Raw genomic sequence first — 24,200 nt, forward strand, 5'->3', positions numbered from 1 at the left:
AGGCGTCTTGAAAATAGAAGCTTCATTTCCTGATCTTCCTCACCAATGATTTCCTGAGAACAAGACTCTGATAAGGATCGGATACTGCCTTGAATCTGGACTCACCAGAGCTTCAGAAAAGGATGGATTTGCTTATTTATATCATCAACCAATCTCTGTTGATTGATATGGGCTACGGTTCTACTCTAGATCACCCAGTGTCCCTCATAAGGAGACTAAACTCGCTCGCAGAGCATTTGTCATTCACCCGGACAGGGAGGGTCCAGATAAGTGATCCTCTGGACAGAAGCCTCTGCAAGCGCGGTATCCTTTTTCAGCTAATATGCAAACACGTGGGGTGTCCCCTCCCCACTTATACCCCCCTACGACGTGGGATGCCATGACTGGTCTGATTCTTAGGGGCAACGGGTCCTTTTAAAGGCCACCGATCTCCCCACACCATCAGTAGACGAGCACATGGAGTGTCGCCTCCATGTATACTCTGCTGCAGCCAGGCCTAACACTGGAACCAGCCCTGTCCACCCGGTGACCTGAACTCTGTGGATGTACAGTGGCACCCTTTTTTTGGCGTCCAAGCTCCCCCCTCTGCATCTCCACTATTTAGCAGATGATGCAAGAAGGCGGACGATCCCTCTCCACTTCCCTGTTAAGAGGGTGGTGGATCGAGGGTTTATCATTTTAACTCTGCACTGTCAAAATAGAGCGGAGGTAGCAGGAAACAGCTTTTCCTGACCTTCTGGATGCAGCCGCACATTCTGCCACTTGGCAGATTAACCAGGTAGAGCCTCCTGTGGTTTATCTACCAGTATTCCTGCCCGATGGGTCATCAATTAAAATTACAATGGACTGTCAGATAGCAAATCTGGTTCGGTCCTTCTTGCAGCCTCGGGTTGCGTGCTCTACCCTTCCTTAGCCACCGCATGGGTTGCTCAAGCAGTGGTCTCCTAGTCGGAGACCTTAGCTACTTTGATTCACATCAGTAACCTTTTCCTGAAGACAGTACAGCTGGTCAATCAAAATTTCTTGGGTGTGAGACTAGCTGGTTCACACTTCTCGGATGCAGCTAGTTGCACGGCGCTGTCCGCAGCAAATGCCATTACACCCAGAAGGGCATTATAGCTCAGAGTATTGAAGTGTACTCTGCGTTCAAAAAGCCTCTGACATCACTCCCTAGGATCACATGTTTCCTATAGACCCAACCAGCAGTGGAAGAATTGTCCAGGACGGTCTAGATCTAAGGGATCTTGGTTCCAAAAAGGGGACCGAAAAATAAGACTGATCCTGGACCTCAAACTTTTTTACCAAGCTGGGCATGGTCCTCCTTCTTTGGATGGAGTTCCTCCGCTCTGCCATTACTTCAACGGAAAAAGGGTGGATTTTCTGGCATCCACCAACATTCGGGATGCTTACCTTCACTTTCCTATTTTCCTATTTTCCCCTCTTCAAAAATTCCTTCACTTTTCCATTCGCAAACAACATTTTCAAGTAGTCACGACCTTGTCCTTCGGCCTTGCTACCGCACCCTGAGTGTTCGCAAGGGTCATGGCAGCTGTCATGTTCCTCTTGCACCCTAGAGGCGTGGTCGTCCTGCCCTATCCGATCGACTTTCTAGCCGCTCTACCATGACTACTCAGGACTATGCTGAGTTGTCTATATCAATTTCTATACCCTCTCTCTCCTGGGCTGGCAGCTTCATCTAGACAGGTTTTTCCTCTTTTCCAACCCAGCAGATATCCTTTTTGAGGATGATCCTGGACACTTCCTGAGGGTTGGTATTTCTCCCTTGAGACAAGGCCGTGGCCCTTCAACTCAGAACTCACTTACTTGATCACTCATTCAATTCGATTTGCTGGGAGGGTCATGAGGAAAAAAGGTGACAGCAACGGAAGCTGTTTCCTTCTCTCCGTTCGTTTTCTGTAGGTCAAACAGGCTTTCAGAGGATAGTCTCTGAGCTTCTTCCTCATCCAGAGGAGTTCCTTCTGGTTCAGTGATTATTAGTGACTACCGATGCCAGCCTTCTTCTCCCGATCTTTGTTCTGGGGATCTGAACGATACGGCTAGTCCTACAGCAGGTCTTCTGGCGGGTCACCCCATCCGAATTCAATTGGATAATGCCACGGCTGTGCCATACGTCAATCATCTAGCAGGTACCCTCGGTCAGGCAGCATGGACGAGGTACCTCACATTCTCTGATGGGCCGAGATCTATCATTCGGTGATCTCTGCAGTACACATCCCAGGAGTAGATCTTTGGGCGGTAGACTTCCTCAGCCATCAGCGTCCCGCCTCAAGTGAGTGGGAACTTCTCCCGGAAGTCTTCAATCAGATCTGTCTTCACTGGGGCACTCCAGATGTAGATCAGATGGCGTCCAGACTGAACACCAATGTACTCGTGTTCATGGTTCGGCCTCAAGATCCAAAAGCCATTGCAGTGAATGCTTTGGTTCTTCCGTGGTACCAGTTTCCATAACCCCCCCTTCCCCTACTTCCGAGAGTCGTTTGAAAGCAAGAAGGCCCCCAGTGGTCCTGGGAGATCCGCATGGACCACGTTAGGTTTTTTGTTTGCGGAGCTAGTACTGTTTCCGACTTATTGCAACGAAACAGCAAGTAGGGACTTTCTCGCAGGGAGTTTTCACATGTGGTCCTTCCCTTTCACATACCACTAGATCTTTGGGACCTTAAAGGGAACCTGTCACCCCTCCCCCAGGCGTTTTTAACTGAAGGAGCCACTTTGTGCTGCACTAATACTGCATTCTGTCAAGGTGGCTCTTTTAGTTGGTGTCCCTGCCACCGCTGAAATAATCGTTTTTATAATTTGTCCCTCACCTCTATTTTGTCAGGGGGGCATGTCTTCCCCCCTGACACAAACTCCTCCCAGCCATCACTCAGGGCCTCCGGGCACCGCCTCCATTTCCTTCATGAACATCCCTGGCGCCTGCGCTGTAAGTTCGAAGGGCAGCACAAACTGCGCATGCCCGAAAAAAGGAAGAAAAAAAAATATTGTCCTTACAGTAGACTCCTTTTTTTGATCCGGACAGACTTTACTGTCAGGGAAGGTCGCCTCTTTTTTTCTCTGCGATCTTGTCATCCTGACAAGTCTTCGGAGCTAGACGCTCTGTTCTTTCAGACTTTTTTCCTTATTACCATCAAGGCAAGGTTGTCCTCAGGCCATCCCCGTCCCTTGTTACCATGGTGGTATTGTATTCCCAATGTTACGAGGGCATAGTTCTTCCCTCATCTCTTTCAGCACCAGTCCATAAAACGGGAGGGATGGGTTCTCCATATTCTGGAAGAAGTGAGTGCTCTGAGTAGGTACGTATCGTGCACGGCATCCATCCGAAGGTTGGACACCTTATATGGGCTTCCTGACGGTCAAAGGAGGGCTTCTTGATGGTTACAGGAAGGGTTTAGCCATTTCATCGGCCATGTTAGCCTGGTGGATTCGTTACACCATCCAAGAGTTCTTCCGGTTAGACGTCAGCCTAACTCCACTCCACTCTGTCGATCGAGGTTTCTTGGGCTCTTGGCACCAGGCGTCGGTAAAGCAAGCCTGCAAGCTTGCGGGTTCGTCCAGTCCGCATGCAGTCTTGAAGCACTATAATTCCCAGACTTCTGCAGATGTGAGTCTGGGCAGGCCGACTCTGCAGGCCACGGTGGTGCTCTTGTAAGTAGCGGTTACACAGGGCCTGATCTGATGTTGTACCCACCCAGGGACTGCTTTGGGACGTCCCACGGTCTGTGTCCCCCAATGAGGCGAAGGAGAAATAGGGATTTTTGTGTACTCGCCACATAATCCTTTTCTCCCAGCCATTCATTGGGGGACACAGCTCCCACCCTTTTATTAGCTTCTGCTTGTTTTATAGTTTGACATGCTATACTCTCATATATAATGCTATACTTTGTGTTGTTATTGGTCTCCTACTGCTTTTGCACCAAACTCGTTAGCTGAGAGCCAGCAGGAAGGTACAGTGCCTACAAGTAGTATTCAACCCCCTGCAGATTTAGCAGGTTTAATAAGATGCAAATAAGTTAGAGCCTTCAAACTTCAAACAAGAGCAGGATTTATTAACAGATGCATAAATCTTACAAACCAAAAAGTTTTGTTGCTCAGTTAAATTTTTATAAATTTTAAACATAAAAGTGTGGGTCAATTATTATTCAACCCCTAGGTTTAATATTTTGTGGAATAACCTTTGTTTGCAATTACAGCTAATAATCGTCTTTTATAAGACCTGATCAGGCCGGCACAGGTCTCTGGAGTTATCTTGGCCCACTCCTCCATGCAGATCTTCTCCAAGTTATCTAGGTTCTTTGGGTGTCTCATGTGGACTTTAATCTTGAGCTCCTTCCACAAGTTTTCAATTGGGTTAAGGTCAGGAGACTGACTAGGCCACTGCAACACCTTGATTTTTTGCCTCTTGAACCAGGCCTTGGTTTTCTTGGCTGTGTGCTTTGGGTCGTTGTCTTGTTGGAAGATGAAATGACGACCCATCTTAAGATCCTTGATGGAGGAGCGGAGGTTCTTGGCCAAAATCTCCAGGTAGGCCGTGCTATCCATCTTCCCATGGATGCGGACCAAATGGCCAGGCCCCTTGGCTGAGAAACAGCCCCACAGCATGATGCTGCCACCACCATGCTTGACTGTAGGGATGGTATTCTTGGGGTTGTATGCAGTGCCATCCAGTCTCCAAACGTCACGTGTGTGGTTGGCACCAAAGATCTCGATCTTGGTCTCATCAGACCAGAGAACCTTGAACCAGCCAGTCTCAGAGTCCTCCAAGTGATCATGAGCAAACTGTAGACGAGCCTTGACATGACGCTTTGAAAGTAAAGGTACCTTACGGGCTCGCCTGGAACAGAGACCATTGCGGTGGAGTACGTTACTTATGGTATTGACTGAAACCAATGTCCCCACTGCCATGAGATCTTCCCGGAGCTCCTTCCTTGTTGTCCTTGGGTTAGCCTTGACTCTTCGGACAAGCCTGGCCTCGGCACGGGAGGAAACTTTCAAAGGCTGTCCAGGCCGTGGAAGGCTAACAGTAGATCCATAAGCCCTCCACTTCCAGATGATGCTCCCAACAGTGGAGACAGGTAGGCCCAACTCCTTGGAAAGGGTTTTGTACCCCTTGCCAGCCTTGTGACCCTCCACGATCTTGTCTCTGATGGCCTTGGAATGCTCCTTTGTCTTTCCCATGTTGACCATGTTTGAGTGCTGTTCACAAGTTTGGGGAGGGTCTTAAATAGTCAGAAAAGGCTGGAAAAAGAGATAATTAATCCAAACATGTGAAGCTCATTGTTCTTTGTGCCTGAACTACTTCTTAATACTTTAGGGGAACCAAACAGAATTCTGGTGGGTTGAGGGGTTGAATAATAAATGACCCTCTGAAAAGATTTTTCCCAATTTAAAAAAAAAATAAACAAAGAAATAACATTCTTTTTTGCTGCAGTGCATTTCACACTTCCAGGCTGATCTACAGTCCAAATGTCACAATGCCAAGTTAATTCCAAATGTGTAAACCTGCTAAATCTGCAGGGGGTTGAATACTACTTGTAGGCACTGTATATGCTGCAGGGGAGGAGCTAACTTTTTTTTGTATCACTTAGTGTCAGCCTCCTATTGGCAGCAGCATACACCCACGGTCTGTGTCCCCCAATGAATGGCTTGGAGAAAAGGATTTTACGGTGAGTACACAAAAATCCCTATTTTTCTACAAAATTAAACAACTGAATGAACATCCTCCAAGGCCGGTGATTACAACATTTTTGCCAGGGGTTGTATGCAGACCAATTAGGTTGATGAAATAACCTATTTAGGCCGCACATTCAGACCTCCATATTGCATGTATTTGTTGTATTCGTTTTAGTCATTGATCGAACACGTACCCATTATAATCTATGGTGCTATTCACATGTATGTGTTTCTTTTTTTTTTCCCGGGCCGTGTGTCTGTGCAAACATGTCTGTTTTTGTCTGGTGTGTCTGAGTCCATGTAGAACACATGCAACACATGAATGGTGTCCATGTGCCACCCATGTGTTGTATATATTTAACATGGCTAAGTATAGGTATCATTTTTTCACATTTAAGCCCTTCAGTATCCGCTGTACATATAAAGTGTAAGTCGGAAGCGGGTGTATGGAGTGGGTTCACGGACTTGCTGCATAGTTGGCAGGCGATGGCTGTGTGTTACATCCAGAACCTGGCTCTAATAATCACGGGTGGGGCAGAGGTCCTCCTGCTATTTTTTCCTTATTAAATGCCTCTGTCAAACTCTGACGGCAACATTTAACATGGGGGGCATCAGTCTAAGCGCCCGTGATGTGACAACGAGCTCCTTTGAAACCCTGCCTGTGGCCGAGATTCAAAGGAGATTGTGATTTTTTTTTTTTACTATATACAGAAATACTGTGGATATCAGATGATCGCTGTTTTAAGTCCCCTAAGGAGAACAGTAAAAATTGTAAAGAAACATTTTTTTTTAAAGAAAATCTGAAAAACATAAATATTCAAATCTCCTTTAATTCTTTTCCGCCAAAAAAATATATACAAAAAAAAAACACACACATTGTACTCTTGTGAACACTTTGATACCACAATCTATCAAAATATTAAAATTCAAGAATGCCAAAATTACGTTTTTTTGATTGCTGCTAGACCACAATGCTATAACAAGCAATCAAAATGTTATATCTATCATAAAATTGGCATCAATAAAAACATTCTCACCCCGCAAAAATAAGTCATTGTACATCTACAGCTAACAAAAAATGAAAACGACGTTACTGATCGCGGAAAATGACAACACAACCCCCAATTTTTTGTCCAAACTATAGTTTTTTTTAAATTATTTTAGCGGTAAAAAAAAAAAATCTGGACACGTTTGCCATCTCGTACTGATGAGCAGAATCCTATTGCGAGGTAATTTTTCCCGTCGTATATACACCATAAAAAATTTAAAAAAAAATCAGAATTGCCCTATTTTTCGGACTATGAGATGCACAAGACCACCTAGGTTTTAGTGGAGGAAGAAGGAAAAAAAATTGAAGCAAAAAATGTGATGCACTATTATGGGAGGGGAATCTGCTTCTGACACTGTTATAGGTGTAATGTCCTCCAATTCTGTACTACTATCCCCCATACTGATGTGTGTGCGTGTATGTGTAAATAAACGTACGTACGTACCTACATACAATCCCCATCCTGGTACCCATGTGCCCCCCTCATAATGATGCACGCCGAAAAAAAATAAACAATATTTCTCATCTTCTTTGCTATACCTTGCAGTGCTGTGTCCTGTTCTGATGCCAGCAGCTGATTTTAGCTTGTAAGCAGCACATGACGTCCCTCCATGAGCACTCACATGCCGAGGTCTGCTCCCTATGCTTTGGACTATGGGCGTGCAGAGCAGTGAATACTGTTAGCCACAGCCGAAGGCTTCCTGCAGCGCCTGGGTGATCACATCTGCCTGCTGTTAAAGAGAATGAATATTCACTGCGCTCAACGCCCAAATCCAAAACATCCAAAGCATAGGGAGCAGTGAATATTAATTTTCTTAAACGGCGTTCTCACTTTTTAGCTGCAGCAGCCGGCTGCTGCCTCCTGTGACCCGCATTGCTGCCGCTTCTCCTTCCTCCCCCAACCACAGCCACACTATAAGGTACATCTGGACTATAAGACACACCCCCTACTTTCCTCCAAAAATTTTGGCGGAAAAAAGTGAGTTTTATAGTCTGAAAAATACGGTACGTTTTTGTTGTTTAATTTTTCACATTCCCCACATTGGAATTTTGGATTTTTTTTTCCAGATTTCCAGTGCACTATGTGGTAACATGAGTGGGGTCATTCAAAATACAACTTGTCCCATAAAAACAATCCCTTAGATGTCTGTGTGGACTGAAAATAGAAAAGCTATGGTCTGGGAAAAAGCTTTCTGTGTTCACTGGCAGCTTTCTGCCTGTGCACAAGCAGTGGTGAGGGCTAAGTTATACAGAGCGTATGAATATTTAGAATGACATAGTCCTCTAGTGATATTCCATTGCTGATGGAAGTGCAATCTTATGGAAACTATGGTAAGCAGTCCAGTAAGTGACACACAGGTTCGTTTTCTATACATTATGCTGCCCTCAGAATAGGTAGCAAAATCTGATGACAGATTCCCTTTAACTGTGGCAAGCGATTTAATGTAGATTAGGATGTAGTATGAATAGCTTTTATTAATTTTCTTTTTTTTTTTCTTCCAAGTGCTCCCACTCTACTTATTCCTGTGTCTGGAACAGCAGCAAACACTTCTACTATAACTGATAAATATGCAGTATTTAAAACCCTCAGCGTGAAAAGCAATACGGGAGCCACCAGTAACTTTACAGGTAATTCTGAGGCAAGAAATCATTTGCATGGATTTTCACATGCAGTTTTTAACTGAAGGCAAGAATGGAAGAAAGAGTTTCAACCTTAATTCTTTCTACTAAGTCAATACACCTAAAATGTGTTGCTTCAAAACGTTGAAATATTCATGAAGATTTTCTTTAAAGCTGGAAACATTCACTTGAAATAACAATTTCAGATTTTGCTGCAGATTGATCGGTATTACATGTTGATTTTAATATATGCACCACATGGCAAATATCATCCGCAGGTTGAGTAACTTTTCATCTGCTTGCCTACCACTGCCAATAGCAAAATAATTATACTCAAAGTATTACTTATTTACCATGACCAATATTCTAACTTATTTTTGTTAACATTTTGCTCATTTTGTAGGAGATGGCTTTACAGACTTCAAACCTGGAGCTGATGATGGTTTCACAGATTTTAAGACTGCAGACAGCATATCGCCACTAGACACTCCATTAAGAGAAACCCAGTCATCACTTGCATTCCCTACTGGTCCTCAACAGAAATCACAAATAACACCATCCTCTGATCTTGATTCGTTCTCTTCTGCGGTAACCAATAATAGCTTCTCCAAGACATTTCATTTATCCAAGCCTCTACCATTGCCTGTAGCTCCACTTTCATTATCATCTCCATCACCATTGTTTCCATCTTCATCATTTGCCACTGCAACTTCTAAAAGTTCCTCACTGCTTGATGACTTTGGGGACTTTATGCTCTTTGGGCCATCCACCAGCACTACATCAGTTACAGGTCAGAATAACTTTGCCGATTTAACGACCAGTGATACCAGCTCTGTTGAGCAAAAGCGTGATGGCAAATATAACATCTTTAAACTGGAAGCCAGCACCGCTGACCCAATAACATCTGCTGCTGTTCCTCAAACTGTTCAACCCACTCCTTCAAATACATTCAATAAATACGAATTATTTGATCAGCTTTCTTTGGAAAGTTCAATGACATTCGATGAAACAAAAGATTCAACAAATATTCCCAAAAATAATGACTTTACTTTCCAGTATGACAAATTCAATACTGCAGACAATACAGAAAAGACCTTTGTGGATAAGTTTGTTGCTCTTAGACAAGCCAAAGAGGACTCCGTGTCTATTAAGTCTCTGGATCTTCCTTCTATAGGTGGGAGCAGCTTTGGAAAAGATGACTCAGAAGATGCACTCTCCATCCAGTTTGACATGAAGCTGTCAGATATGGGCGGGGAGTTGAAGCATGTTTTGTCTGATAGTTCTCTGGATTTGCCAACAGTTAGTGGTCAACATCCACCTGCGGCAGGTGAGGAATTGGTTAGATTACTTTGGTAAAGATGAGGTAGGTGTAGATGGAGAGTACTTGATATTTGTGATCTTCTTGCAGTGTTATTTTCTCAGTTCTGAATATGTGAAACACAACATATTATGTGCAGTATTATATACCACAACAGCTATTTCTATTTATTTGCATGTTGTATTTAATTATTTCCAGTGCGTTTACCAGCGCATTATAATTACTATATTTATTCAAGGATAATTTACAGTAAATTCTAACTTATTTTCTATTTATTTTTACATAATCCTTGAAACACATAGGCAATGGATTTCTCTGTCTGCCTATTGTGGCATGGTAACCAGTGTTAGTTATGCCATCATAATAACCACCTACCTGCTTTCACTCACACGAAATTGACTGCCACACATTGTCTTAAAAACTTGCTAGGTAATAAAGTAAAATGAAATAACAGTAAAACATGTAGTTAGACCAGGCTGCCATTTCAATAGTGTCTCTCAGTCCCCATACAGAAGACAATTGGCCTAAATAAAGGGCTCATATAATGGTGTGCTTATTATAGTGAGCTTTGAATTATCATACAGATCTAGTCACCAAGCTGGGATCTTGTGGATCACTGTTAGGCCTCATTCAGACTGTTGTACATCAGTGTTTTTAATCCAATTGTCATCATTGTTTGGTCCGTGTGTCAGCTTTTACCCTGTGTTTCATCAATGATATTTCACTGACAAAAAAAAATAAAATTGCCAAGCTCCTGTTCTCTTTTACAGTGTCAGTCATGGGAAGCACTCAGATGCTACTCATAACTTTTCACGGATCTGTAGACTTGTTTGGGTAATTTTGGTCCATGACTGACCAATCAATAATAAAAATGTCACCATGATTTTTGCGAGCACAGAGTCTGCAAAAAAAAAAAAGAAAAGATATCAGTAATGCATAGTGATGAGCGAATATACTCGTTACTCGAGATTTCCCGAGCACGCTTAGGTGTCCTCAGAGTATTTTTTAGTGCTCGGAGTTTTAGTTGTTATTGCTGCAGCTGAATGATTTACATCTGTTAGCCAGCATAAGTACATGTGGGGATTCCCTAGCAACCAGGCAACCCCCACATGTACTTATGCTGTCTAACAGATGTAAATCAATCAGCTGCGGCAATAAAAACTAAATTTCTGAGCATTAAAAAATACTCGGAGGACACCGAGTATATTCGCTCATCACTAGTAATGCACCATAGACTATAATGGGTAAGACTTCTATTCTTGGAAAAAAATTAAAGAGAAGATGTGTCTGTGAAAAACAGACACCTGAATGAGCCCTTAGGTTTCATCAGTATTTGTCAAAAAAAACTTGGAGTAGGTCCAAAACAACAAATGGTCCAAACTTTTCCATTATGCTTATTACATTTTATGCCAAGAGAAAAATTAACCCAGATGCAGGGCACTGAGCAATTTATACAATTGTCAAAGAAACTTTACATTGACAACATGTGGTTCCTGTAGAGTGGGGGAAATAAGTATTTGATACACTGACAATTTTTCTACTTTTTCCCACCTACAAAGAATAGAGAGTTATGTAATTTGTATCGTAGGTACACTTGAACTGTGAGAGACAGAATCTAAAAAAAAAATAAATCCAGAAAATCACAATGTATGATTCTTACATAATTAATTTGCATTTTATTGCATGAAGTAAGTTTTTGATACGATAGTTCTTCACCAACTTTGTACACAATGTGGCAGGGATTTTGGCCCACTTCTCCACAGATCTTCTCTCGATTTTACAGGTTTTGGGCGGTCGCTGGGCAATATTGAGTTTCAGATCCCTCCAAAGATTTTCTATTGGGTTCAGGTCTGGAGACTGGCTAGGACACTCCAGGACCTTGAAATGCTTCTTATGGTGCCACTCCTTAGTTGCTCTAGCTGTGTGTTTCAGGTCATTGTCATACTGAAATACCCAGCCACGACCCATCTTCAATGATCTTAGGCTGGTTTCACACTTGCGTTTGGCTGGTCTGTGTATGGCTGCGTTCATCCTCCATTAAGCTCTGCCTATGCTCCGCCTACTTCCGCATGCGTCCTGCGTACCTATCTTTAACATTTGGTACGCAGGGACATGCGTTGTATGCGGATGCATCCGCGTGCGGTGTTTTGACGTGTCCGCCGATCGCACGGGAACGCAAAAAGTTATTGGCCAAAATCGCGCGATACATGACCCTGTCCATCCTTCCTTCAATATGGTGCAGTTGTCTTGACCCCTTTGCAGAAAAGCACCCCCAAAGTCTGTTGTCCCCCCCACTATGATTCATGGTTGGGACGGTGTTCTTTGGGTTGTACTTATTTTTCTTCTTCCTCCAAACATGGCAAGTAGAGGTGATACCAAAAAGTTCTATTTTTGTCTCATCTGACTGCATGATCTTCCCGCATGCTTCCTCTACTGTGGGTCATCCAGATGGTCGTTGGCGAACTTCAAATTGGCCTGGACATGTGCTAGGATAAGTAGGGGGACCTTGCGAGATTTTGATCCATGACAAAGTTAGTGTTACTAATGATAATGTTTGAGACTGTGGTGCCAGCTCTCTTCAGGTCAAATCTTGTATGGAGTTCCAAACCAAGGAAGATTGACAGTCATCTTGTGTTTCTTCCATTTTCTAATAATTGTGCCAACAGTTGTTGCCTTCTCACCAAGCTGCTTGCCTATTGTCCTGTAGCCCATCTCAGCCTTGTGCAGATCTACAATTTTGTCGCTGGTGTCCTTAGACCGCTCTTTGGTCTTGGCCATGGTTGAGAGGTTGTAGTGTGATTGAGTTTTTGGACAGGAGTTTCTAATACAGATAACAAGTTCAAAACATTACCTTCAATTCAGGTAATGAGTGCAAAGTAGGAGGCTTCTTAAAGAAAAACTAACAGGTCTGTGAGAGCCAGAATTCTTGCTGGTGGGTTGGTGATCAAATACTTATTTCATGCAAAAAAATGCAGTTTAATTATGTAAACATCATACAATGTGATACTGTTTTTTATCTTTAGATTCTGTCTCTCACAGTTGAAGTGTTACCTACAGTAAAAAGTACAGACCTCTCCATTCTTTGTAAGTGGGAAAACTTGCAAAATCAGCAGTGTATCAAATACTAATTTTCCTCACTGTATGAATAGGTTTTGGAATAAGTTGAAAGCGGTAATTCTGTTCACTTGCAGTGTTTAGATTGGCAATTGAGAAATACTAAAGAGATTGAGTCTTGCTGTAACCTGTCGCAACTTGTGAGTTAATTTTTCCATTTGCCTGGCTGTTTGTGTGCATGGCACAATATTTTCTGCAAGCCTCCTATTCCTAACTTGTGAAGCAATAATGCCAAGCTCTTCCCTATTGTGTTAGGTAAGGCGATGCGGGATGGGTCTGTTCTCAGGCACTAACCTTGCTGAACAGAGCCAGCACCAGTGCAGATCCACAGGGCCCCTGATCAAAACCATTATTGGTTTCCAGCATTTCTCATTACATGGTCTGCTAACAATGTCAGGTTGTTTTCACAACAACTTCTTGCATTGCTTGTTTTTCAAGCCCAAAAATATGTAAAAACATATCCTGGAATAATTTCCGTATAGTTTCAGAGGAGTATGAGAAATGGCTGCACTTTAGACATATGTTTATCATACTTTAAAAATCAATTTCTTTTTCCATCATACTGTAAAAACAAAGGCACCACGTGGTATGAACAAAGCCGTACACTTGTTTATTTTAGAGTCACATTTTGATGTAATAGATGTACTGCAGATGTTGCTTTGATTTTTTTTGGCACATTTTCTTCGATACTTAAAGCGGTTTTTCTGCCTTCCTCCACGTACAGTACGATGCTGTTTGGATTCTAGCATACGGCTAAACCTTCATCCATTGCCTCAGTAAACAGACTGTATAGGTTCTTAAAGAAGCTTTTTTCTTATAAAATTAATAAACTTTTATTAATAACAATACACATAATTTAAAAATTACTAAAAATACAAGCACATAACACAGTAATGAAAGTGCACAAAACACAAAAGTGCAAAAAAGACACCAGAAAACTAATGAGGTACCCCGCACAAACAATTCATGTCATGTATAAACGTAATTCTATTGTGAATATGGTACAGACATATTGCTCACCTACATGCCAATCTGAAGGGGAAATATCCCTATATATAGATCACCTGTTCTATGGCTATTATCTCAATTAATCGCTATCACAGGGAAATCCTATGTACTAAGACAGATCCCATAAGTAATGGTATGATTTAAGCCGTAACGATATTAATAGTAAATATAGGAGCCCTGTGATAGAAACATAAGGGGAGCATGTCTCACCTGGTGCAGGGTGGACCTCAGCACGCACCCCGACGCGCGTTTCGCCGCTGTCAGCCTCGCTTTCTCAAGGGGGAGAAAGCGAGGCTGACAGCGGCAAAACGCGCGTCGAGGTGCGTGCTGAGACATGCTCCCCTTATGTTTCTATCACAGGGCTCCTATATTTACTATTAATTATTGGCATGTAGGTGAGCAATATGTCTGTACCATATTCACAATAGAATTACGTTTATATATGACATGAATTGTTTGTGCGGGGTACCTCATTAGTTTTCTGGTGTCTATTTTGCACTTTTGTGTTTTGTGCACTTTCATTACTGTATTATGTGCTTGTATTTTTAGTAATTTTTAAATTGTGTATTGTTATTAATAAAAGTTTATTTTATAAGAAAAAAGTTTCCTTTGGTTCTCTTGAATATGACATGGCAGATTTAAGGAAGAAAATAGGATTGTGTTGTGACGAATGGCTGTCGCAAATATGAATCTGGAAATTGTGTTATGTATAGGTTCTTAAGTCTATATTTATTGAGATGGTGAACGATGAACAACAATAGTAGATGCTATTGTGAGATATTCGATATAATGGATGATCAGGTAAAAACTACAAAGGAAATAACAGTGCATCAGTTCTTGGCATATTACAGCATGTTACAAGATGCAATAATATGAATAACAGAGAGATTAGAGAGCTAACACTGAACACAGGCTAAGGCAGATACACAGTTATCATGGCTATTTTAGGGCAGGTTCTGGCTGTCAGCATTGTATTACTTTATACAGGCAAACATCTATCTGCATACAGAGAAACAGCAATCTAATATATAAAGCTGAGTGTGTGTGTGTGTATGTATGTCCGGAATTGGCATCTGCACCGTCGCAGCTACAGCCACAAAATTTTGCACAGTCACACTTATCTGGACCCCGAGAGCGTCATAGGCTATGTTGTGAGGCAAAATTTTAACCCCGCGCTTTCCAATTCACCAAACAATTTTGCCCCTATCTACATAATGGGGAAAAGTGAAAGGAAAAGTGTTGGAGGCAAATTGACAGCTGCCAGATGTGAACAAGGGGGACTTATAGAATGAGAGCGATGGCGCCAAAGAGTATATACCATACAGTGGGTGGGGCCCTGACATGGGATACTCACCACACACGGGGATATGAACACACACACAAAATGCGCCACACACTACCACGTGCTTGTACACATATACCACCCTCGGCACACATTTCACCACACATACACCAACCTCGCCACATAAAAGTCTAAACACAAAAGTCGCCGCTCAAAACTCGCCACATGCAAAACTCATCACATGTGCAAAACTCACCTCATGGAAAACAAGCCACACGCAAAACTTGCACACGCGGAAAACTTGCAACATGCACAAAAGTTGCAACACATGCAAAAGTTGCCTCACACAAAACTTGCACATACTCAAAACGCCCACACATAAAACTCGCCACGCGCAAAACTTGCTGCACACAACTTGCTGCACCAACCTGTCACATGCAACTCGACACACAAAAAGTTGCTACACGCATGTCGCCACACAAAACTCATCTCACAAAAGTCGCTACATGCATGTCGACACACGCAACTCAACACACAAATTAACAAATGAAACTTGTCTTAAAACAGACAAACTACAAGAGCAGCAAATGTACCATATAGGAAATACGGCAGCTGTCAGTCACATGACCTGTCTATTATGTGTATGTGTGAGCTAATATATACTGCCGGGGGGGAGGGCTTCCTGTTGGCTGGGGATTTATCAGGCTGCCAATTTAGCTTACAAATACTGAGGTAAAAATACTCACCAAATAACGTGTGAACGAGGTCTAATACAGGAGGAGATGACACACAGGTATATACTATATACAGGGGAGATGACACACAGGTATATGCTATATACAGGATCAGATGACACACAGATATATACTATATACAGGAGCAGATGACATACAGGTATATGCTATATACAGGTTAGATGACACACAGGTATATACTATATACAGGAGCAGATGACACACAGGTATATACTATATACAGGAAGAGATGACTTACAGGTATATACTATATACAGGAGGAGATGACATACAGGTATATACGGGAGGAGATGACATACAGGTATGTACTATATACAAGAGGAGATGACATACAGGTATATACTATACTAGATGGTGGCCCGATTCTAACGCATCGGGTATTCTAGAATATGCATGTCCACGTAGTATATTGCACAGCCCATGTAGTATGTTGCATAGCCCACGTAGTATATTGCCCAGCCACGTAGTATATTGCCCAGCCACGTAGTATATTGCCCAGTGACGTAGTATATTACCCAGCCACGTAGTGTATTGCCAAGTTACGTAGTATATTGCCCAGTGACGTAGTATACAGCACAGAGCCACGTAGTATATTGCACAGCGACGTAGTATACAGCACAGAGCCACGTAGTATATTGCCCAGCCATGTAGTATATTGCCCAGTTACGTAGTATATTGCCCAGTGGCGTAGTATATTACCCAGCCACGTAGTATATTGCCAAGTTACGTAGTATATTGCCCAGTGACGTAGTATACAGCACAGAGCCACGTAGTATATTGCACAGCGACGTAGTATACAGCACAGAGCCACGTAGTATATTGCCCAGCCACGTAGTATATTGCCCAGTTACGTAGTATATTGCCCAGTGATGTAGTATATTGCACAGCGACGTAGTATACAGCACAGAGCCACGCAATATATTACCCAGCCACATAGTATATTGGCCAGTCACATAGTATATTGCCCAGCTAGGTAGTATATTGCCCAGCCACGTATTTCACAGGTTAAAAAATAAACATATACTCACCTTCCGAGGGCCCCTTATAGTTCTGTCGCCTGTGTGCGGTGCAGGCGGCAGCTCGCGGTCCCAGGGTGTGATGACGTTGCGGTCACATGACCATGACGTCATTGCAGGTCCTTCTCGCACAGGCGTGCAAGACCTGTGATGACGTCGCAGTCACATGACCGTGACGTCATGGCAGGTTTTTCTCGCATACCATCCTTGCCACCGGAACCTGCCGCTTGCATGGAGCGGTCGCGAGGAGCGGGAAAGGCGGCGGAAGGTGAGTATATAATGATTTATTATTTTTAACATTAGATGTTTTACTATTGACGCTGCATAGGCAGCACCAATAGTAAAAACTTGGTCACACGGTTAATAGCGGCGGTAACGGAGTGAGTCACCCGCTGCATAACGCAGTCCGTTACTGCTGGCATTAACCCTGTGTGAGCGGTGACTGCGGGGAGTATGGAGCGGGCGCCGGGCACTGACTGCAGGGGAGTAGGGAGGGACTAATCGGACTGTGGCCGTCGCTGATTGGTCACGGCAGCCATGACAGGCAGCTGGCGAGACCAATCAGCGACTTGGATTCCATGAGAGACAGAGGCCGCGACCAATGAATATCCGTGACAGACAGAAAGACGGAAGTGGCCCTTAGGGCTCATTTCCACTTGCGAGAAAAAAAAACGGTCCGTAATCTGGACCGAAAGAAAGGGATGAAAAGTATGTATTTGTCATCCAAGTTCAATGCGATTTTTTTTAATCGTGCCATCCGTTTTACATCCATATGACATCCGTATGCAATCTGTTTTTTTTCTCTGCAACTATTTTTATACAGTCATTTACAGGACCATTTACAGTGTTCTATGCCACAGAATGGTAAGGTATCTGTAAAAAACAGACGGAATGCGGATGGTCCGTATTCAATGCGGTTTTTTTCTCGCACCCATTGACTTGCATTGGCGAGTCTCGTCCGAGAATCGCAGCAATACGCAGCATGCTGCGATTTTTTTCTGAGTCTTATTTCGGCTGAGAAAAAAAATTGCAAATGAAAAGACACCTATTGAATAACGTTGGTCTGAGTGCAATCCAATTTTTTATCGGATTGCACTCGTCCGTTTTCCTCGCAAGTGGAAATGAGCCCTTAGACAATTATATAGTAGATACAGGAGGAGATGACACGCAGGTATATACTATATACAGGAGGAAATGACATACAGGTATATACTATATATAGGAGGAGATGACACATAGGTATATACAGGAGGAGATGATATACAGCAGGTATATACTATATACTATGCAGGGGAGATGACATACTGGTATATACTATATATAGGAGGAGATGACATACAGGTATATACTATATATAGGAGGAGATGACATACAGGTATACACTCAGTGGCGTATCCAGGGGGGGGGGGTAGCCGGGGCATGTGCCCTGGGCACAGCGGATAGGGGGGCGCCAGCGGGCCGCCTGATGATGCGGCGGTCCAAGGAGGCTCGGGTGGGACTGCACTTGTCCCGCAGCAGAGCCCCTCCACCGCAGAGAGCCGCACACCACAGCTATTGCTGCCGCAGCTCTGTGCGCACAGGACCTGTGATGAGGTCACATGAGGGGAGGAGTCAGGAGTCACATGATGAAGGCCCTCCGTGTAGTGCAGGACTGGTTTGGGTGGATGTAGCAGAGCCGTGTGTGTACGAGGTGTACAGAGCGGAAGCCATGTGTGCAAGGTGTATGGAGCGGAGCTGGGTATGTACGGATCAGAGCTGTGTGTACAAGGTGTACAGAGCAGAACTGGGTGTGTGCAAGGTGTATGGAGCAGAGCCGTGTGTGTACGACGTGTACAGAGCGGAGCCATGTGTGTACGAGGTGTACAAAGCGGAGCTGTGTGTGTACGAGGTGTACGGAGCGGAACTGGATGTGTGCAAGGTGTATGGAGCTGAGCCGTGTGTGTACGAGGTGTACAGAGCGGAGCCGTGTGCGTACGAGGTGTACAGAGCGGAGCCGTGTGCGTACGAGGTGTACAGATTGGACCCGTGTGCGTACGAGGTGTACAGAGCGCAGCCGTGTGCGTACGAGGTGTACAGAGTAGAGCCGTGTGTGCAAGGTGTATGGACCGGAGTTGTGTGTGTCTATGAGGTGTATGAAGCGGAGCCACGTGTGTACGAGGTGTACGGAGCAGAGCCGCGTGTGTACGAGGTGTACGGAGCCGAGCCGCGTGTGTACAAGCTGTACTGAGTGGAGCTGCGTGTGTACAAGGTGTATGGAATGGAGCCACGTGTGTACAAGGTGTACGGAGCGGAGCCATGTGTGCAAGGTGTACGGAGCTCAGCCGCGTGTGAAGGAGTAACTAGGTGTGGCCATTATACTGTACGCAATATGTGTGTGTGTTTGTGCGTGCATGCGTAGCGCTGCGGGTGAATGTGCAGAGACGTAAATAGTTTTGTGTGTGTGTACGGGGAGGAGAGGCGAGGGCAATGATGGGGCTGACGGGGAGAGGGCAATAATTGGGATGGAGGGGGAGGAGGAAATGATGGATGTGGTGGAATGGGCAATGATGGAGGTGGAATGGGCAATGATGGAGGTGGAAATTGGAATGGGCAATGATGGTGGGGGGAGAATGCAATGATGGTGGGGAGGAGGAAATCATGGAGGTGGTGAAAAGGGCAATAATGAGGGGGGAATAAATTATGGAGGTGGTAGAATGGACAAGGATGGTGGTGGTGGAAAGCACACTGATATTGGAGGGGGAGGAAATGATGGAGGTGGTGGAATGAGCAAGTATGGTGATGGCAGCGGAAAGGACAATGATTATGGTGGTGGAAAGGGCAATGATGGGGATGGTGGGGGAAGAGAAAATGATAGATATGGTGGAAAAGGCAAAGGAGGAAATGATGGAGGTGGTGGAATGGGAAATAATGGGGTGGTGGGGAGAAAGCAATGATAGTGGTGGTGGAGAAGGCAAAGATGGAGGTGGTGAAGAGAGCAATGATGGGGTGGGGTAGAGGAAAATAATGGGCATATATGAGGAAACAGTACAGGAGAATGGGGGGCATGTATGAGGAAACAGTACTGGGGAATTGGGGGCATGTTGTCACGGGAAGCCTAGGTAGGCAAGAGCTAATAACCCCGGGCCCCTGCGATTTCCCTCAGGCTAGGGAAACCCTGACTGACCCTCTCCCAGAGTTTACACTGATGGTGTGCATGTCTGGGCCTCCAGCCTCACCCTGTCTCCTGTTTCAACCCTAGGCTGAAACTACCACCCACCACCCAGTGAAGAGACCACACACCAATACCCACAGTTAGCACAGACAAGGATAATGGAAAAATATGCACCACGCCGCAGTCACACAGGAATACAATATAAGTGCACAGGGCAAAAACAAATACAAATATGGGAAGGAGAAAATAAGACAAAGGGAAATACACCACCAGATACGAAACTCCTTCTCCTAGCTCACCACTCCAGACCGAGATAACCAAGCACAAGACTGAAGCTATAATCGGCGACGCCCAATGTTCAGAAGAACTATTTAAAGGCAGTGGGCGTGACCCAGCTTCCAATTCGAACACTAGCTTAAATTAACCCCGGACCAGCTAGATAAAATCTAGCCGACGCCACTGAGCGCATAGTGGACAAAAGCGGAATTACCGCTGTCTGTTGAACGCCCTAGTATGAACAGCATCCGACATGACACATGTATGAGGAAACAGTACAGGAGAATGGGGGCATATCTGAGGAAACAGTATGGGGGATGGGTACAGACAGTATGAGGAGCGAACGGGGGAATGTATGCGGACACAGTATGGGTAGCGATGTGAAAAATTTATGTGGACAGATTACAGGGAGTGAGTGTGACGGGATGTGTGCAGACACAGTATGGAAAGTCAGGTGAGCAGGTAGTATAGAAAGTGAGGGGTAAATATATGAGGAGACAGTTTGGTGAACAGGAGGGATGTGAGATGAGACAGTATGAGGAGGGAGGGGAATAGTGAGAGGAGGCAGTATGGGGGAGAAAAGTGAGTGGGCACAGAATAGAAACTGAGTAGTGGGGGTATAGCATGGGGAGACCGTGTAAGGGCACAGCCAGGAGCGGACAGTATACCAAGGAGGGGGAGTGTGATGAGAGAGTACAGTATAAATACTGGGCCCTATAGGGGGAACACAGTGTGAGAGGACAGTGTGAAGAGGGGGCCGGTATGGAAAGGAGAGGTCAGTGTGAAGAGCATGTACCATAAGAGGGACAGTGTGGGGGTCATATTTTGTTCAGACAATATAGTGAGGGGCAATTATTCATTCAGGAGCATTATAATGACACTTCTATCTTTAAGGGCATCATGTGGAGATTTTCTGCAGAAGAGCGGAGAAGATGGAAGTCTGCAGAGACGGCTGTGGATGAGAAAACTCATCATGGGGATCCGGACAAGATGAAGAAAAGAAGGAGAAAGACTCCAGAGGCGACGTCATCTATAAGGTACCTGGATGTGAATGTTATTTGTGATACTAACTAACTCTCATGTTTTTATTTATGTTAGGAGCATTAAAGGGGATGTCCATGTTTGTGTTGAGTCTGCAGTCATTCTATGTGACTGCAGACTTCTGAATTCTCACAGTGCATGCTGAACGCTGTCAGGATTCTCTCATGCTGGCGATTTACATACGTGCGGTCATGTGCTGACAAGCCATATGTGGCCTCGCTCAATGAAAATGAACTGAGCGAGGCCGGGCACGTCTAGTCAGAATGTGGACAGAAGTATACAAATCACATGCTTGTGCTGACATGACTGTCCACCCGGCCAGGGAGAATCCTAAAAGTGTGCAGTTGTGAGAATTCAGAAGCTGCGATGTCAGGATTCAGCTCTGCAGCTTCCAGTACTCATCATTGGACACTTCACTCACATGCGACTTTCATTCTTGTGGTCCTGTGACATCGAGCTTCTCTTCTGCTTCTCTCAGTTTTTCACTGAACATTGAGAGCATTAGGGAGAGCGGCTTGTCGGTACATGACTAAGTGTGCAAATCACATATGTCCTGGGGGGGGGGGGGGGGGGGGGGCTGCCAAAATGAATCCATGCCCCGGGTGCCAGAAACCCTAGATACGCCTCTGTATATACTACATACAGGAGAAGATGAATACAGATGGAGATGACATACAGCAGGTATATACTGTATACAGGGGAGATGACATGCAGGTATAAACTATATACAGGAGATGATATACAGGTGTATACTATATATAAGGGAGATGACAAACGTATATACTGAGGGGAAAATGAGAGGTGTGAGGGGAAAATGAGAGGTGTGAGGTGAAAATGAAAAGGTGTGAGTGCAAAATGAGAGGAGAGAGGGAAAATAGTAGAGTGATCGGAAAATGACAGATGTGAGGTCGAAATGACAAGTGTTAGGGTGGAATGAGAGGAGTGAGGGGGAAAATGAGAGGCATGATGGGAAAATGAGAGAAGTGAGGTGCTATAACTAACCACAGATATTTTGCTATGCCCAGGCAACGCCGGGCTCTTCAGCTAGTATGAAATAAAGCACAGCAGGCCCATCTACACACTCTGCTACACAGTGGCTGCATAACTGTTCCAACATAACACGCACATGTAAGTACATTTGTGCCTCACTGGAATCCTCTTATCGAGAGCAATGATCTGCAAGAAGAGAGAGCCAGGAACACGTGTGTAAGGCTTCTTTCACACTAGCGTCGGGCTCGGTCCGTCGCAGTGCGTCGGGCCGAGGTCACCGACGCTAGCGTTGTCTCCGCCGCACAACGGGTGCAGCGGATGCATTTTTCCAGCGCATCCGCTTCCCCATTGTGAGGTGCGGGGAAGTGCGGGGAGGTGGGGGCAGAGTTCCGGCCGCGCATGCGCGGTCGGAAAAAGCGGACCGTCGAGAGCACAAAAAGGTTACATGTAACGTTTTTTGGTCCCGACGGTCCGCCACAACACGGCGCAACCGTCGCATGACGGTTGCGACGTGTGGCAATGCGTCGCAAATGCGTCGCTAATGTTAGTCAATGCTGAAAAAACGCATCCTGCAAGCACTTTTGCAGGATGTGTTTTTTCGGCAAAACGACGCATTTGCGACGTATTGCAGTTAACGCTGGTGTGAAAGAAGCCTAAGACTCAAGGTTCGGGGGAAACCAGGGGGGCAGTTCTAGTCAAAACACAGGCTTAAAGTGATAAGCTCCTGGATACAGAACAGGATAAATGTGTACCTAATGACCTCTAATGGTGACAACTGGTACTACATTGTGAATTAACTTGCTGCACATTAAAGGGCAGAACAGTGGTTATTCCGTTTGTTACTTTTATTCCACACACTCGGTGGCTTATAAAAATATTTCAAGCAGAGCTTTACTTCCTCTTAGCCAGTTGCTGAATTCAATGTGACGTCACAACTGCAGCCAAGCAGCAAAGACCAAAGCAATTTTAAAGAGGCAGAGAGGAAAAGCTCAATTTGAAATATTTTTAGTTTATAGGCGCTGGCCTATAAAATAGCAAACAAGACAATCCCTTTAATGTTTGCATCAGATCTGCCATGTGCGACCAGTGATATTAGATAAATATAATTTTAGTACGCAAAAAAAATTAATTTAGTGGTTTGGGGAAGGGGTGAAGCCACACTAACCACAGTGGTCATGTTTTTGCAGAATTCCTTCTGGAAATGGGAATTAGAGCTCTTTTTAGGCCAAAAACTGCAGCCCACCTGTAGTAAATTTGGAATATTTTACTAACCCACAAAAGGCCCAATTCATAATTTGTGTTTTTTCAGTCACTTTTTTTCTTTTTCTCTTGTAATATTCGTTGACATTTGTGCACCAAATTGTTGAAAATGGCACATGTAGTTCAAGAATTTGTGTAAAATAAAAAATGCTCTTTATTTTTGTCTTCAACTTTTTTTTAATCTTTTTTTGTGATTTTTTTTTCCACTAAAATGTCACAATTTGCACAAAAATTTCAGATGAACATAAAAACACTCTAGGGGAAACTGGTGTACATTTATACAACAATTTTTCCACTTTTTAAAAAGTTGCAATTGAATAACCCCAAACCCATCTGGAAACCCTAAACCCGCTCACAAGGATGAACATCATATAAAAGAGGTGCAAATTAAAGAGGTTTTCTAATTTCAGGAAAGTTGACCCCAACCAACTCTTACATAGAAATGACTCTCTTTACCCGGTTCCAGCTGCGGCTTCACAATGTTGCTCAGCTCTTAGTTGTAGACACTTTTTTTTGCACCTGACTAGACATTTTTAGAAAGTGTCTTGAAAAGACTGCATGACTAAGGGCCAATTTATTATTGCAAGTGGTCTTTTCTTTTGTCTAGTTTTTGTTGTTGTCTTTCATTTGCAC

General features: G+C 44.1%; 1 protein-coding gene across 6 annotated transcripts in view; it reads left to right on the forward strand.

The window, feature by feature from the left end:
• Nucleotides 1-24,200, forward strand: part of SYNRG (synergin gamma) — a 488,500-nt gene that overhangs the window by 163,414 nt on the left and 300,886 nt on the right. For 4 of the 6 annotated variants that reach the window (XM_077295517.1, XM_077295512.1, XM_077295513.1 and 1 more), the window contains exons 11-13: nt 5,604-5,681; nt 8,241-8,365; nt 8,760-9,683. In XM_077295517.1, coding sequence (XP_077151632.1) covers nt 5,604-5,681; nt 8,241-8,365; nt 8,760-9,683 — 1,127 coding nt within the window. The remainder of the gene's footprint in view (nt 1-5,603; nt 5,682-8,240; nt 8,366-8,759; nt 9,684-24,200) is intronic. The other 2 variants (XM_077295514.1, XM_077295515.1) reach the window with 1 other exon arrangement.

Source organism: Ranitomeya variabilis, chromosome 3 (assembly GCF_051348905.1).
Source record: "Ranitomeya variabilis isolate aRanVar5 chromosome 3, aRanVar5.hap1, whole genome shotgun sequence".
NCBI classification, from domain to species: domain Eukaryota; kingdom Metazoa; phylum Chordata; class Amphibia; order Anura; family Dendrobatidae; genus Ranitomeya; species Ranitomeya variabilis.